General features: G+C 42.5%; 1 protein-coding gene across 2 annotated transcripts in view; it reads right to left on the bottom strand.

Annotated features, from left to right (window-relative positions):
- NTPCR (nucleoside-triphosphatase, cancer-related) overlaps positions 1-16330 on the bottom strand; it is a 704976-nt gene that overhangs the window by 204677 nt on the left and 483969 nt on the right. For both annotated transcript variants that reach the window (XR_011203753.1, XM_069234947.1), the window contains exon 3: positions 3584-3680. Coding sequence is in view for 1 of the 2 variants with exons in the window: in XM_069234947.1 (XP_069091048.1) it covers positions 3584-3680 (97 nt within the window). In the remaining variant the exon portion in view is untranslated. The remainder of the gene's footprint in view (positions 1-3583; positions 3681-16330) is intronic.

Consider the following 16330-nt stretch of genomic DNA (forward strand, 5'->3'; position numbering starts at 1 on the left):
AGCCCTACGACTTTAATGAAAGAACAAAAGATCACTTCTTAAAGAACTCCCAAAGCGCTACAAAAAAAACTGAAAATAAGTTAGGAAGAAATCTCAAGAATGAGTGTCACCAGCCAGGCATTGTTAACAGAATCAGGTACCGCAGTAAATGGTACAATAACCTGCTCTGGTGGCTCTCCGTGAAGATGTTGTTGTAGATAGCTCATCACCAAATATGTTGCCCACAGCCAGGTCTGCATCCATCCAGGTCCAGCAGTTAACTGACTGGCAGGTGAACGAACCCAAACCTAGAACGCAGCTCACAATTGAACAATAACAAAAAATAAAACATGGCTCTAGATGTCTCGTGTAGATCACCATGCATGGGGAGAAACCCACAGCACAAGATAACACAAGACATCTGACATAAACTATAACATGTGTGACAAAAGCTAATACCACAGCTACTAACCTGCATAACTACATACATGCTGGTTATACTGTGCTTCAGACTTCATTCTACCATTTCTAGGACCTGCAAATGCCAGGTGTTCCTAGTATCCGTTTTAATGGTACTCGGTGTGACAGCTTCAAAGGATGGAAAGCTAATTCAGAGATAATTTGATTTATCGTGTGACCCACAGAACACCCCATATTTCAGTGGTGAGCTTTCAACACGGAGCAATTCTGCAAGCTAATCTTACCCCAGATGCTACAAAGAAAACACAGGCATGTGTATTACGGCAGCTACTTAAAACACAAAGCATGATTGTAGATCACATGCAGTACTGAATGTATAGCCTTATTGACAATCTTCAAAAGATTCTTTGCCAAACAGCTTTTGGGATGGCTATTAAGCTGGGTTCAAGACCATCAGGTGTTATCCCCACTACAGGTGGGTTTTTGCCCAAAAACCAGTACGGTAGACCACGTTTTCAGGCTGATGCTTTTATATTGGAAATACATAGTTCTTGCCAAGAAAAATTTATATGTTGTTTTTGTGGACCTTCGATCCGCTTTTAATATGGTCCCTAGAGAAAAACCATGGGAAGTGTTAAGTAGAATGGGCACTCCCAGTAGCATAATTTATCTATTACAACTGTTACACGAGAATACTTATGCCCAAGTGAGATGGGGTAATCAGGGAGAATTAACAGAACATATCCCTATTCAGAGGGGGGTCCGCCAAGGATGTGTTCTGGCTCCCACTCTATTTACTTTGTTTACAAATGAGGTAGTACAAGTATTGTCTACTTGTCAGAATGATGCCCCCTCTTTAAACTTGCAGAAAATTCCTATTTCACTGTTTGCGGATGACCCTTTACTTATTTCTAAGACCCCTATGGGTCTTCAAATTCATGTTGACAGGCTCAACTCATATTGTGCTGACTTTGGCCTGGAATTGAATGCTAGGAAAACTAAACTAATGGTGTTCAGCCCAGGACCAACAAGGAAATGCAGTATCATTCTAGATCGGACCTCTTTAAGTAAGGTTAGTTCAATAGATTTCCTGTAAGTGAGGATTTCAAATAATCAACAATGGGAGGACCAGATCAGTAAAAGTGTGGCACTTCTTCAGCATAGGGCAGGCGCTATCCTGCGTTTTTACAAAAGCTCTGTAACAAAAGTAGTATCTCCAGCCATCAAGATCTATTTGGCCAAGGCGTAGGGTGCGGCTGCCTATGATGCCAAGGTGTGGGGGTTCTACAATGGCAAATAGACTGTCTGTGGGTGAAAATAATTTTGCTAGGGCTTTACTTGTATGCCCTCGTAGCACACCCTTGATCTCAGTTTATTTGGATCTCGGGTTCAATTGTGTTGCTGATTTGATATCTCTGAGACCCTTGCTTTTCTGGGTAAGGATTTGGACCACCTCTGAGCTTAGCGTATATAGGGACTCCCTTCTTGACCTCTTGAGGAGACCAAAGGTTTTATCCATTCCATGGTTCAGGCATGTGTCAAAAAGGTTTCGTATTTTGGGGCTTGGAAGCCATTGGGAAAATCCACAGAATTTAGGGAGAAATCATAAATCCATTTTGAAAGCTGCTTGCTGGCCTTATATAAAAAATAATCTTCTCTCTTGTACATCACATGGTCGGCTGACTGACCAATTTCTTGTTTTCAAGTGGTACCCCCAATTCGAACCATATGTAGATCTCATACCTGACATACTGGGAAAGAGTTTGTATGCTCGTTTCCGTTTTGGATGTCTACCATTATTATCCTTAACAAACAGATGGGGATTGTTGTCTTCTACATCTGACCAATGTCCTGCCTGTCGTAATTGTGCTGAATATGTTGAACATTTTATGTTCTTTGGTCCGGCATACTCCGTTTCTTGGCGTAAGTGGATTTGCACAATTTGCTGGAATTTGGGCATAAGACAATGTCATACCGCTTTAAGCATTTTTAAAAGTGACACTTCAACTATTTTAATCTCTGCAGTTAGCAAGTTTCTTGTGGCTGCTTGGTATGTACGTATTCACTTTCTTAAGAATTCTAAATCTTTGTAAATAAGAATGTTATGTATATGAAGTGGGAGTGATTATATTTTTCATCGTAATTGTTGGATTTTTAAAATTTTCCTTATGCTCCTAATTATTTATGTTTTTAAATTGTGCTTTTTATGGTAGCTTTGATGTTTATGGTGACCGAATAAAGCTTGTGTTTACTTACTACCACTACTGAATGTATATGATTCACATATGGCACCGTCCGCCCAGGTTACGAGAAAAGGCGAAAATAACAATGGGAAAATAAAAAAACTGCATAACAGGGGAACCATAGCAGGAAATTGAATAAAGTGAGAGACGTAGTTTGTAGTCTACACACTTTGTGTAATAAATATAGCATTAATGTGAATAATTTGAAATATTTGCAGTAATGGCCACAAGAAGTAGTTTCCACCCTGCACTAAGTGGCAGGCAACTTACATATCAGGAACAGAAGACGCGAAAGATAAACAAATATGTGATACACCATTATTATAATTGTAATTCCATTTTATATAAATTAGCAAATATATTTATTCTGTGTAATTAATCATTTTTGCTTTTTTAGAAACAAGTATTGCCAATAAAATGAAAATAGGCTAAAATTATATAAGTAAAGCTATGCCAAGACATGTCACCTGTGCGTGCCTGCTGAAATTTATGAGTGTGAGTGTGGCATCTAATCTGTGGAAATTTGCCTATGTGTCAGCAGCCCTTTCTAATTTTCATTGGCCACCGTGCCCCAGCGTACTGATTTCAAAGTTCTATGTCTTGCCCCTCGGACTTTAAATTCCGGGTACTAAAGAGTCTTTCATTGAAATTACATACTTTACTCCAGTCCCTTCTAGTAATTCTAAAGTCTTGTTTCCGTTAACTACTCCTGACTTAAGTTCGGTTAGGAGGGCGAGTTTCATCGATTTCTGACACACCATTTTTTATATCAGTTATATTGTTTTCCCTATTGCTCTCAAGACCTACCTCTTCGGTTCCTCCTGCCCCTTGAATGATGCCATGCTTCTGACTTAGCCTAAGAGGCCATTGCACTTAAAAGTACTTTGCTCATTTATTTGTTTTTTTTTTTTAATACCGGTATCTGTCAATATTTTACTCACGTTTCTTAGCACTGGAAGAGCCAGGTCTTCAAACGAAGAAAGGTCCACAACGTACTGTCCAACACGACATTCCCTCCTTGCACTTCGAGAAGGAGACCTAAAAAATACATTGGATGTTTAGTATCTTGAAAAACATATCAAATATATTTCAACCTCTTTAGTTCAAATCAGATTAGCACGTCGCTAGGTTTATTGGACTTGGCACACGGGGCAGGCAAGGGATTGAGACAGAATTATTAATTCATTCACATTCAATATTTAACAATAACTTTAAAAAAAATGTAACAGTCTGATTACCATTGATGGTGCATTCATAAGAGACTAACATTTTTAGCGCATCAGTTACTTTACATTCCTTCGGACATTTCTAATCAACATTGGTCAAAGGAAGAATCTACCAAAAAAAGTAAGTAAATGCTAACCTTAATACACCATTAAATGCTAGCCTCTCTTAATGGGCTACGCCAAATCTCATCCTTGTTAACAATCTATGCGCAGCTGGGTCTGGAACATACGACATGAATCATGGCATCCTAGTAGTAACCCAAGAACTGACTAACAGGGCTAAAGATCTTCGTAATATAATGTTCATTTTAAAATCCTTGGAATGACTGGGCATATAACCGTGAAATCGGGCGAATTCCTTCCCATCTGTTGGGACTGATCGAGACCAGGATGGAAGTAGAATGCCTATTTGAAAAACATACATAAAACATGCACTGATACAGTAAATAGTTCTGGGTTACAATAAGAGTATTCTTTACTGTAATTGTTGCATGTAGTATGTACAGACCAGTGCTTAATTTGTAAATAAAAAGGTGCCAGTGCCCAAAGCCCTCCTCTTAAAAAGGGGCTGCTGCAATTAAATGTGCGAACACAGAATAATGAGGTAGCATAATCCTAAAGCCATTTTGGGCCTCTTCAATCCATATAAAGCCACTCCCTGCCCCTTCATCTCCCTCTTGCAGCTTTCTGCATTCTCCGTTAATGATGCTTTTTCGTTTTTCTCTTCCTCCGTCTTTCCCATGTGTGTCTTTTGGTTGCAGCAAACGCTTGGGGCATAGGAATAGGCCCCGGCCCCCCGGCCCTGAAAAATAAGTGCCGGTGCTCAGCACTGGAAACGACTAGCACAAATTAAGCACTCGTACAGACAATACACATTCATGAACCCATAGAGTAGAGCTGTGTAAATTAACACAGTGGGGAACTTATCACATAACAGGGTGTGCGATAATTTTCACATTACTGACACTGGTGACGTTTAGTGTTAAAATAAACAGCAGTGGCCGCTGCAAATCTCAAAGGGGGAAGATGGGGCAGGGAGTGCTGTGGGGGGTTAAATAAAAAAAAACGATTAAACAAACCCTTACTTTTCTGACCACCTCGCGGCTCTCCCGTAGGTGTTGGTGTCCCAGCAGTCCCTGAGACACCAGCACAGGCTCCCCCCCCCCATGCAATCCTGGTGCTGCCCTCATGCTACACCTAGCATTAGAGCAGCACCAGGATTTGTCTGAGCTGCTTGGTCTGCTGCTCCAAAAAGGGCATGGGAGTCTGTGCAGTTTCTAAACCTAAGTACGCTTGTGTGTTTGGCCAGCCTAAGATGACCGGCCAAACACACATGCGCACTTAAGTGACCTCCACTCCTTCCCTCCCCTCTCCTCTCCTCTCCTCCCTCCCTCGCATGGCCAAGCCCATCCCTCCCTGCACATGTTGCTGGCCGAGCCAGTAGCTGAAAAATAAAACAAGAGTAAACTATAATTTTATTTTTCGGGCTGCTGGCTTAGCCGGGGGGGGTGGTATGCTCCTTTGCCACTGCGAAGAAGCCACCCCTGTGCAAAGGTGTGACTTGTTCCCGCACATATTGTCTATGCAGTAGCTATGTTCCAATTGTATTGTGGATTAATGTGCTACATACACTAACAAAACGTTTTGTAAAGAAAAAGTCAGCTACTGGATTCAGGATAAAGGTGGATCTCCATTCTCATCACTGTTTTATCATTGGAATTATAGCCTCAAAAATACCAGTGCTATTAGCTAAAAAAAACACTATGGGATGGAGGTGAAGAGGCCAGGCAAAACCAGGCAAAGCTCAAGCCTGACCTGCCCAGAATATCTGGCTCTTGAATAGCCACATAAAGAATGTTATCCACAATAAATCCGAGCCCAGCATCACAGCCAGTAACCTTTTCCAATCCTAATGTAGTTTTTTGAGAAACAAAAAAACTAAGGGACAGCTGAGAGGAACTGTACAGTGCTGCTTTGTGTTGCGTGTCAACTCTGGACAATTTTCCTCCCTCTGAAATTATCACAGCCTTCAGGCTTGGGTTCTCAGAATACACTTCAATCAATAATAACTTTATTTCGGCTATACGCCATAAAAGTATGCAATAGAACACCATATCATAGTTATACAGTGGATCAATTGTAAAATAAGATAAACGAGAGGCACCACATTATGCATTAAGAAAACCCTGAATAAATTATAAAATCACATACTTATTAAAACAGCTCAGGCAAAACATTGATCTTAAAATTACAGAATATTAAATATTGAGATATAAAATATAATCGGCGGTTAATCCTAACTCCAATCGATTATCAACTACTACATTAAATAGTTCAAGCCTAAAATGTACTTGTTAAAATTATAGAGTTATAACAATTCTCTAGTTCTTATAGCCCATGCACTTTGCAGGTATCTCGCAAATGAGAAAACTATCTTGTCAGTTTTATCAGTTGTCAAAAGGCGTAATGATGTATTACATTCCCTTATCCCCATTGACCTGCATAGCGGAACAATCCACTTCTTCCGAGGGGCCAGATATCTAGGGCAAAAAAACAAAGAGTGCGAGTGACTCTGGTATCTCTTGACAATGATGACAGGAAGTCAAGTTACGATCCTCCACTCTCCACCTCGCAGTAAATGTCTTGAGCGGAAGGATCCCTAATCTGAACTTAATGAAGAGAGTTTTGGTGTAGGGAGGATTTACATTGTCCATGTAGGCCTCGAATTTAGGGCTACATTTATGATAAAAAAACTGTATGGTCCGACTGCCTTGATTTTTAGACCAGATTTGCACCAGAATATTCTCCCAATAACACCTGTTTATACGCTCTTTTACTTCCTTAGTCAAGTTATGAGGATCTATCCACACCTCCTCCATTTTAAGAGTTTTACACATGTCTCTAATATATCTGAGCCAAGGGATTTTTAATGCACTGTCACCCACAAGAAACTCGTCTATTGCTATTTGGAAGGTGGACAAGTGCTCAGAGGTCCAGAGACGAACCCAGTACATGAGTGGTCTTAGAGCAATTTCGCTGTGAATCTCATTTAAAGCTAGGTCAAATCTGAGGGGTATGAGGGGGGTACTCATCGGCAGCCGCAAAAAATTGCATAGAAAGCGGTTTTCTACCGTCGTCAAACACCTTGAGTTAGTGTGCCCCCAAAGCTCGGCACCATAAATTGAAGCTGCCACTGCCGCAGCTTTGTAGACGGTGATGGCGGGTGAGATCTCTCCTTCCGAAATGTTAGCAATTTCCCTCCCTATCGCTGTTGACCTCTGTCTGAGGAATGACAGACTCTTCCCAATCTGTGCCGACCACTGTTGATCATCATTTAACTTAAGCCCCAGAATACACTTTATTTCACAGCCGAGAGACCCACTGTAGTGCTGCATGCAAAGTCATGTACAAGGGAGAGTTTTAAAGATCATCTGACTGTGTCCAATATTTATATATTTCAACAGGAATTGAATACAATAGCTGATGCATATTTTACAATTTGGCAAACACATATGTTAGTCATGTGATTTCTTTCTCAGCCTTTATCTTTTTTTTGTCTGTGATGTCCTACACTCCCTGGTCTGGGGGTGTTCTGCTCCTTCTACATAACTTGTTCTGTTTCTTGGAACAGTTCGTGTTCGTTCTCTGCCCACGACTTGCAACTAACCTATGTACTGAAATTCAGTGTGTAGCACATACTTTATAGGTGTGTTTGCTTCGCACTCATTTGGTTGAGTGGCACAAAATGGAGTCTCTTCACAAGATGGAGTTAAGGTTCGGTTTCCTATCTCCACATTCCTCCCTCTTTTTGAATTTCCAACACTTATATCCTTTTGATCTATCCTTGTATCCTCTATGATGCTGTTTCCTAGAGTGCCTATCATTGTTATTCCATTATGGCAGCATTGTAGTATTGTTTGGAAGCAGCTTAGTAATAAAACCATTATTATTGGTAATAAGGCTTTTAACAGGCCTGAAAGCCAGGGTGGTAGCCATGAGAACCAGCGGAAAAACAACCACTGGGGGCCTTCTGCTCCCCCATCATGGTGTTCCTTAAAGTATGCAAGGTCTGAATAACCTTGGTCAATGTTCCATTTTCTTTGTCATTTCCTGGGATGAATGTAGAACAGGAAGACCCTATTTTGGCACACTCCCCACCTTTAATGGCAGTTAGCATGTCCAACACCATCTTGTTTTGCATAACAGAGATGCACACAGCCCGAAGCTCCTCTTTGATGGAAATGAATCCATCCTCTGTGCCGTTTACTAGTAGCATTAACTCAAATCTGATCAGTTCTAACCAACAGGAATTAGTTATGGATTGTGGGGCAGGCATCAATCTCTTCCAGAGAGATGCTACCAAACCAAATCTCAGCTCCATTCCACAACCTGTACTCATCCGGCACTGACTGCACATCTAGGGTGAACAATTGGCATACATCCCTCTTCCATCTATGTAGTAGCGCATGTTGTCGCTCCTGTGCATGTCCACAGATATCTTCCACTGTTATACTGCCACATAGTGGAAATATCAGTATCTGGGACACCAGTATGGCAATGGAGCACAGGCCCTTCCAGCTATATGGCAACAGGACATATGCTAACCTACCACATACCCAATAGGTAGCCATCAATGCTGCAAGGCCCTCCCGTAGTGATGTCATATCTATTATCTGTTTGTAGTTCTTACCCATTCCTACTCTATGTGTCCCATTTCCTCTAAAACATAGAGTATTCTTTAGAAGGCAAAATGTGTGTATGGGGAAGAACTGGATACAAAAAGGTGTATGAGAATACCTCAGAATCCCATATATGGGTACGATTCATACACACCTGATTATATGCTGTATCATCATTATACCTTTCCTTTAACACCCTTGAGGGGCAGACCATTGTCATATTCCCTCGCCATTGCATCCTGACATAAGCCTGGACCTGGAATGTTAACTGAAGCCAGTGTTCACAGGTGGAGTCACTGTCATTGTTACATATCCTAGTCTTCATCTCTGCATCTGCCACCGTTTTAAGTAATGATTTCAGTTGTCTGAGAATTCCTGACATTTCAAACTGGCTATAATCCTGAAACATTGATTAAGCGTGTTCCTCTAATATTGCTGTGGAATTCCATTTTGGTGTTGAAAAGTTACAATCATGAAATTGCACTCTCCCTTTGATGTAACATGACATCAGAGTTATCAAACATATGGGAAATGGGTGTTCTTGAACCTTTCTTATTTCTTGATTATCAACAGCATGAGGAATGAGGGTACAAACAAAGCATGATGCATTGAAATGTGCTACAACTGTTGTATTTAAACTTTTATAGCACAAGCTCTGGTGCCACAAGGGATGCATAGAGTGCTGAAATGTTTCTTTTTTTGTCCTTAATTATTTGACAGTTGCATATGCAAGTTCCCAAGGGGATACCGGTGCCTGCAGGTTTACATTCATCAGACTACCTGGCAGACCCTTATCTCTTGAGGAGGGGTCAGCAACATTTCATTCATGAGACTACCTGGCAGACCCTTGTCTCTTGAGGAGGGGTCAGCAACATTTCATTCATGAGACTACCCAGCAGTCCCTTGTCTTTTGAGGAGGGGTCAGCAACATTTGACTAAATAGCAGGTCCTTATCCTTTAGGAGTGAAAGCACCAGCAACACAAAGGCAAAAAATAAACACATTCAGAATAGACGGCTTATTGTCCCATCAAAGATCCCACCACTCCTGGGACGGTAGTCTTTTAAGTGACTTAAAGGGGAATCTATACCCCCCTCCTTACTCCTAGCAAGGAGGAAGGGTGTTGTGTTGAGCTGGTCTGATATCTGTCCTGTATCCAATGTTTCAGCTTGAGGACATTTACAGCTGTTGGAGTAGTCTGAACTACTGTGTAGAGTCCACAGAAGTGTGGATCCTTCCATTGTCGTACAAAATTCTTGACAAATACTTAGGAGTTCGGGGCAAGTAGTTGTTGTAGTACCAGAGGTGGAGTAGTGGAGCTCACTTGTTGTAAATGAACCTGTTTGGAAAAATCCTTGACAGCGCTTGTTAGGGCAGACTTTTATGCTGACATTTCTTGCCATACCACATCAACAGTTTTATGTGCATCAGTATTTTTCCTATGTGGGACATCTCCCATTGGCATTGTTTTGCCTGTGACAACCTGGTGTGGCGTAAGGTGATGGCCAGAGAAGGAAGCATTCCTAATGGTAAATAATGCCAGGGGCAAACAATATAGACAATCTCTGTTCTGTGTTACTGATATATTCCTTATGTTATTTTTAGGTGCGACATACAGGCGTTCCACTATCCTATTACTTTTGGGGGTGACAGGCAGAGACAAGGGTGTGCTGTATTCCCAGCATTTGGGTAATGCATTCAAAGATCTTATTAACAAAGCGTGTGGCATTGTCCGAGCTGGTGCACCATCTTGTTACAACTTATTTTAGAACTAATTTAGCTGTGCTATTTGCATCTGCAGCCTGACATGGGCCTGCTTCTATCTACCTATAGAAAGGACAAACTACCACTATCATGCACCTCATGGTGTTACATCTGTTGGCCATATTTACAAAGTCACTGTGTGATTCTTGGAAATATCCCTCTGGTCTAGGAATGAATGTGCTGGTGGTCCTGATGAACTGTAGTGTTTACATATAAGACATTGACATATAAAACAATCAATTCATTTCTGAAGGTCTGGAACAAACCAGTCTGCTGATATGGGGTCTAGCAATGTCCTTTTAGGGACATGTGTTGGTTTTAAGTGTAATTGTGTTAATGCAAAATGGAGCAATCTCTGGGGCATCACTAGTTTGCCCATATCAATATGTTCATACAGAAAATCAGTGGATATCCACATCCTCTCTCTTCCCAAACCTCTTTTCCCTCATGACAAGCTGTTTCTTGTATATCTTGAATGTGGTATGCTGCTAATGTCATACAGGAGACATCACCCCCACACCCCCTGTATCACATCTTCACTGTACATACGGTATTAGACATCTGCCCAGCCTCCTTAGCTGCCTTGTCGGCTATGATGTTGCCCTGTGACACAGCATCCAGGCCCCCAGTGTGTGCTTGGCATTTTACCACTGCTTTGTTCCCCCTCTTCACAGTTCTATTAATAGTTGTTGTAAGGGGAGGGGTATGAGCTTTTGGGGTACCTTCACTATTCTGAAAACCTCTTCTCTGCCACCTTGATATCCCAGAATGGACAGTGGAGGCTACATATGCTGGGTTCGTATATATTTTAACATCATCTGGATATCCCAATTGTATTGTCCGTGCAAATGGGACATGTTCGACATACAATGTAGTGGGGCTACCAGCTGTTATTACTGATGCCTTCTCTACTGCAAAGGCTGCGCCAGTAAGAAGAAGGTAAGGTCCCACTGAATGAATGAAATTATTAATGTCTGCTTGCCATAAATTCAGTGAAGTTCATAAAAGGAACCGGGAAAAGAGCCTTTGTTGCTCCAATTTGAGTTTTATTTTGGAAGACAAGGAACTCTTGGTTGAGATACAACAGGATGGATCCCTAAGAAAAGAAGAAAACACTCAGCCAACACGTGTTTCGCCCCACAGGCGCGTACACCACGGCTTTCTCAAGGCATACTGTGTGGGCAATATTTAACTTGCAAAATAATCTGCTGTATAGGCACTATTTCATTAGACAGTCTGTTGGGTGCAGTCTGATGTACAAGCGAAGGCCTTCGTTTAAAATTACTGCGACGGACGTGAACGCTTGATTGTGGACAGCTATCACTCTGTCTTCTGTTATCTGTTATCTGTCTGCCAATTGCACTTCTTCCTGTGCAAACTGCAATTTTCTTCCTCTCAACCCTGTATCCCTTGTGTGCTACGACTGTTAGCAAGTTCACAGTATCTTGGCTGCACGTGGGGCTACATACCAGTAAGTCATCAAAGAACTGTAAAATAGTGCTGTCACACTGAAAACTGGACAGGTCATTTCTAAGGACTCTGTTAAACACTGAACGGGACTCACAATACCCTTGAGGTAAACAAGAATATACATATATTGGGCCCTAGAAAATATGAAAGCAGACAAATAATGACTCTCTGGATGTTTTGGCAAGCCATAAGGAGCATTGTTCAAGTCTATGACAAAAAAATACTTAGCATCCTTGGTTATGTTTGTGAGGATAAGTGAAGGATCAGGAACCACTGGGAATTCTTCTACCACAATAGCCTTCAAAGGTCAGAAATCCTGGACCATTCTTCAGGAATTGCCACTAGCTTTGCACACAGAAGAAATTAGTGTATTGCATAGTGTATAAGAGGGATACGAACCCCCTTGCCTAACCAATGCTTGTATAGTTACGCTTATTCCTTCTTAGTCTTCATGATAGATAGGGAATTGTCTTACTCTAGGAAATTGCGCTTTATCTTTTAGTTTTATTTTAAAAGGTTCTGTGCTTAATATCAGTCCTACATCATTTAGATCCAAGAACCTTAGCTGGGATGGCACGCCAGCAAGACAGGCATTTAAGTCTTCTACTGTGGTCCTTGGCAATTCAGGGGGATGTGTCTCCACCAGTATTTCTCTGCCTGCTTCTTCTTTGAACACAATCTCTGTGGATTTCAAATCACCATTAAACAATATGTCATTGTGATATCTGATACTCTTGTCCCTGACGTGGTGAATATTATAGCTGACCATCTTTCCTGACATAGTCTACTGCTTTCAATATTCTAAATCTGCTTGTCATTCTTATGCCCATCAATGAGAGTACTAATACCTCTCCTGCTTACGCCTTCGGCTATTCTGATCTGAACAAAATTTTAGATGGGATCTCTAACCACTTGCCTGTCAATATTGGTTTAGTCATAAAATGTTCTACCCCTGCTTAAATAAGGGACACATTAAATGGGAGCCCTCTTATTTGCGGGTCCAGTTTCTCTAGTGCTGTTCTGAGGCACAAGTATTTTAATGGTATTTCGGGAGTGGACCAATGCATTGAGCCATCTTGACAAAATGATACTGTCATATTACATTTATATAACAAGTCTCTACCTAATAAACTTGCAGGGGCCTGAGGGGCATATAACAATGATTCTGAAGTTATGGTATACCCAATTTGGACTGGAATGTCACAGGTATATGGTACGGTCATTATTTCACCTGAGAACCCCTGTGCAGTCATAGATTTAGTTGAAAGTGTCAATCCTGGATCTCTGATGCATGCTTTTGTGGCCTCTGTCAATCAAAACCTATATGTGTTCCCCAATATGCACATCTGTGCAGTTGGGTCTTGTTGGTAACTGGAGGTCCTAGATATAAGTGGGCACATTAGGGTCTCAGGTCCTGACCGTCATGGGGCTGCATATAATTGTTGTGGTGACACCATTGGAGGGACTGCAGCTTGAACTGCTTGAGGTACAATATTCACTCCCACTGCCTCTTTTTTGACCTGCTTTTCTAACTTTTGAGCTGCCAGCTTAGCAGAAGTGCATTCATATGTTTTCTTTCTCCTTCTTCTCTTTCTCATCTTTCTTTTTTTACATAATGTAAAATAATGCCCTGTATCTCTGGTCAATACTTTGTTTCAATTGCTACAACAGCATCTAACAAGGGTGTAACTGCTATTAATAATTTTCTTTATCCATATGTTGTCATGGGACATACACCAGTGGGTGATGGCTGTGCCACGTTGTATCAAAGGTAACACATTCAGTGTTGTTTCGCGTTTCTTCTGAGGTGCTGGTTATCAAATTTCGCTGCATATTGTTGCCAGGCATGCAAAGAGTGTCTCATGCACCCGAAGTCCCATCCTGGGTCTCCTGAGCACCCCTCTATGCAATTTTGTGCTGTAACTAAATATCTCGGGGTAAAAGAACAATCTTGGGGCTACAGGGAAATGTCTTGGGACTGTCTTCAGTGTAGTCTGATAAGTCATTAATGGAGGGAAACACATTGTACAAGGACTACCCCCCCAACAGGACCACAATATTGGGTGTTATACATTCCTGTTTTACTCTTCTACTAACTAAAGGACTGTTCGAACAAGAGAAACTTCTCTCATCTTCATCGTCTTTGTCAGCCTCACTGTCTTCTTCCCGAAAAGTAACATTTCCCTTTACTCTTACAGTACTTTTCAGTTGGTTGGGAGTTCCATAACTTCCTTCCAACTTTTACCCATCCACCAGTGATGCTATTAATTGTGTTTGACCAATGACTTTGTGTTTCACAACTGCGCATATTAGTTGCTCAATGTTCACCAGTAGCACATTATATGTTTTCTTCAGTTTAGCTGCCTATTGACTTTGACATGGTGTTAGCCATTACATTTTGTATTAAGTTTAGCTGCCTATTGGCTTTGACATGGCATTAGCCATTACATTCTGTATTTAGTTTAGCTGCCTATTGGCTTTGACATGGCATTAGTCATTACATTAGATATTCAGTTTAGCTGCCTATTGGCTTTGACATGGCATTAGCCATTACATTAGATATTCAGTTTAGCTGCCTATTGGCTTTGAAATGGCATTAGCCATTACATTCTGTATTCAGTTTAGCTGCCTATTGGCTTTGACATGACATTAGATATTACATTTGATATTTAGGTTAGCTGCCTATGGGCTTTAACGTGGGGTTAGACATTGCAGTTGAGACATTGCAGATGAGCTGTGTTTTTCCAAGCTGTGTTTTTCCACAAGATGGACCAAGCTGTTTTCTTCACACCAGACCTTAGCTGATAAGAGCACGTGGATTTTGTGTTTACCTCGCAATCCAGTCTGAGAGCGAGTGAGCTCAGGAGAATTGGCCCCTCTCCAAGGTTCTTCGGCTCTCACACTGAGTTTGCTTTTAAGGATGACTCTGGGCTACAGTGAGTTAGACTGAATCTGCTTGACTTCAGACAGGAACTAGACGTCAGTTGCCCGTCTCCCGTTTGAGTAGAGAATCTCTTTCTCGCAGTTGACCGGAGTCATCAACTTGCAGACCCCAGAAAGATGAAGCTGAGTATAGGCCCTACCGCCTTGCCCATACGGTGATGGATTTTGACTTTTATGCTTTGCATTGAAGTTATGCACCTATATTTGCTGTGTACATTGCAACTGAGAAGTACTTTGATATATTTTGGTTTCATTGCTGCAACTACTTTTGAACGTGTGCTTCCAATCTACTAATTTCGTCTCTCAGGAACTTGTGGGTGGGGAATTAACAACAATAAATGTCTTCTTTAAACTCAGAAGTGCATTCCAGAGAGGTTCTGTAAGCTTGGTTATGAGATAAGAGGGAAAGCAGAACACCACCTCACTCTGGGGGTGATTCTAACCCCGGCGGTCTTAGACCGCCGGGGCCAGGGTCGGCGGGAGCACCGCCGACAGACCGGCGGTGCCCCGCAGGGCATTCTGACCGCGGCGCTTTGGCCGCGGTCAGTGCAGGAAAACCGGCGGTCTCCCGCCGGTTTTCCGCTGCCCCTTGGAATCCTCCAAGGCGGCGCAGCTTGCTGCGCCGCCGAGGGGATTCCGACCCCCCCTACCGCCATCCAGTTCCCGGCGGTCCGCCCGCCGGGAACCGGATGGCGGTAGGGGGGGTCGCGGGGCCCCTGGGGGCCCCTGCAGTGCCCATGCCACTGGCATGGGCACTGCCGGGGCCCCCGTAAGAGGGCCCCTAAATGTATTTCACTGTCTGCTGCGCAGACAGTGAAATACGCGACGGGTGCAACTGCACCCGTCGCACAGCTTCCACTCCGCCGGCTCGATTCCGAGCCGGCTTCATCGTGGAAGCCTCTTTCCCGCTGGGCTGGCGGGCGGCCTGAAGGCGGCCGCCCGCCAGCCCAGCGGGAATGTCAGAATTACCGCCGCGGTCTTTCGACCGCAGAACGGTAACCTGACGGCGGGACTTTGGCGGGCGGCCTCCGCCGCCCGCCAAGGTCAGGATGAGGGCCTCTGTCTCTTTTTCTTTAGCTGCTTCCCCTTCAGAATCACACCCAAATTCCCTTGCAACCTCCCCCTATTTCCTACATCTTTCCTCTCACATGACTCTAACATTCTGTCAGGCAAGGCACATGCCTTGTCCAAATGACTATTTAGTCTGTTAAGTTCCTGTTCTTTCTTCTCTCGCTCTTCTCTACTCTTCTTATTTTTCCTCCTGTCGACATGCAGGTGCCCTCTTTTCAATCTCAAATTGTTGTATTTCTTCTCTCGTCAATCTACATTCCTGTGTGCACTTGCCCCCCCAGTCCAACAGGATCAATAGTCTCCTCAAAGGTCACAAGGGGCGAGGCTAATCCACTCCCATAAAAATAACAGTCACCCCAATATCCTTGTGACATCAGCAGGGATTCTAATATCCTATAAGTAGGCCCCAATATAGGCCTCTGTTGGGATGAGTGCAAGGGATGTTGTGTAAAATAACATGATACAGAGTCCTCCATATTGACATTATTCCTCTCACAGAGGAATGCACGCTGCTGTATCTGTGATTGTAACTGTAA

The sequence above is a fragment of the Pleurodeles waltl genome, chromosome 5 (genome assembly GCF_031143425.1).
Source record: "Pleurodeles waltl isolate 20211129_DDA chromosome 5, aPleWal1.hap1.20221129, whole genome shotgun sequence".
Taxonomy (NCBI): domain Eukaryota; kingdom Metazoa; phylum Chordata; class Amphibia; order Caudata; family Salamandridae; genus Pleurodeles; species Pleurodeles waltl.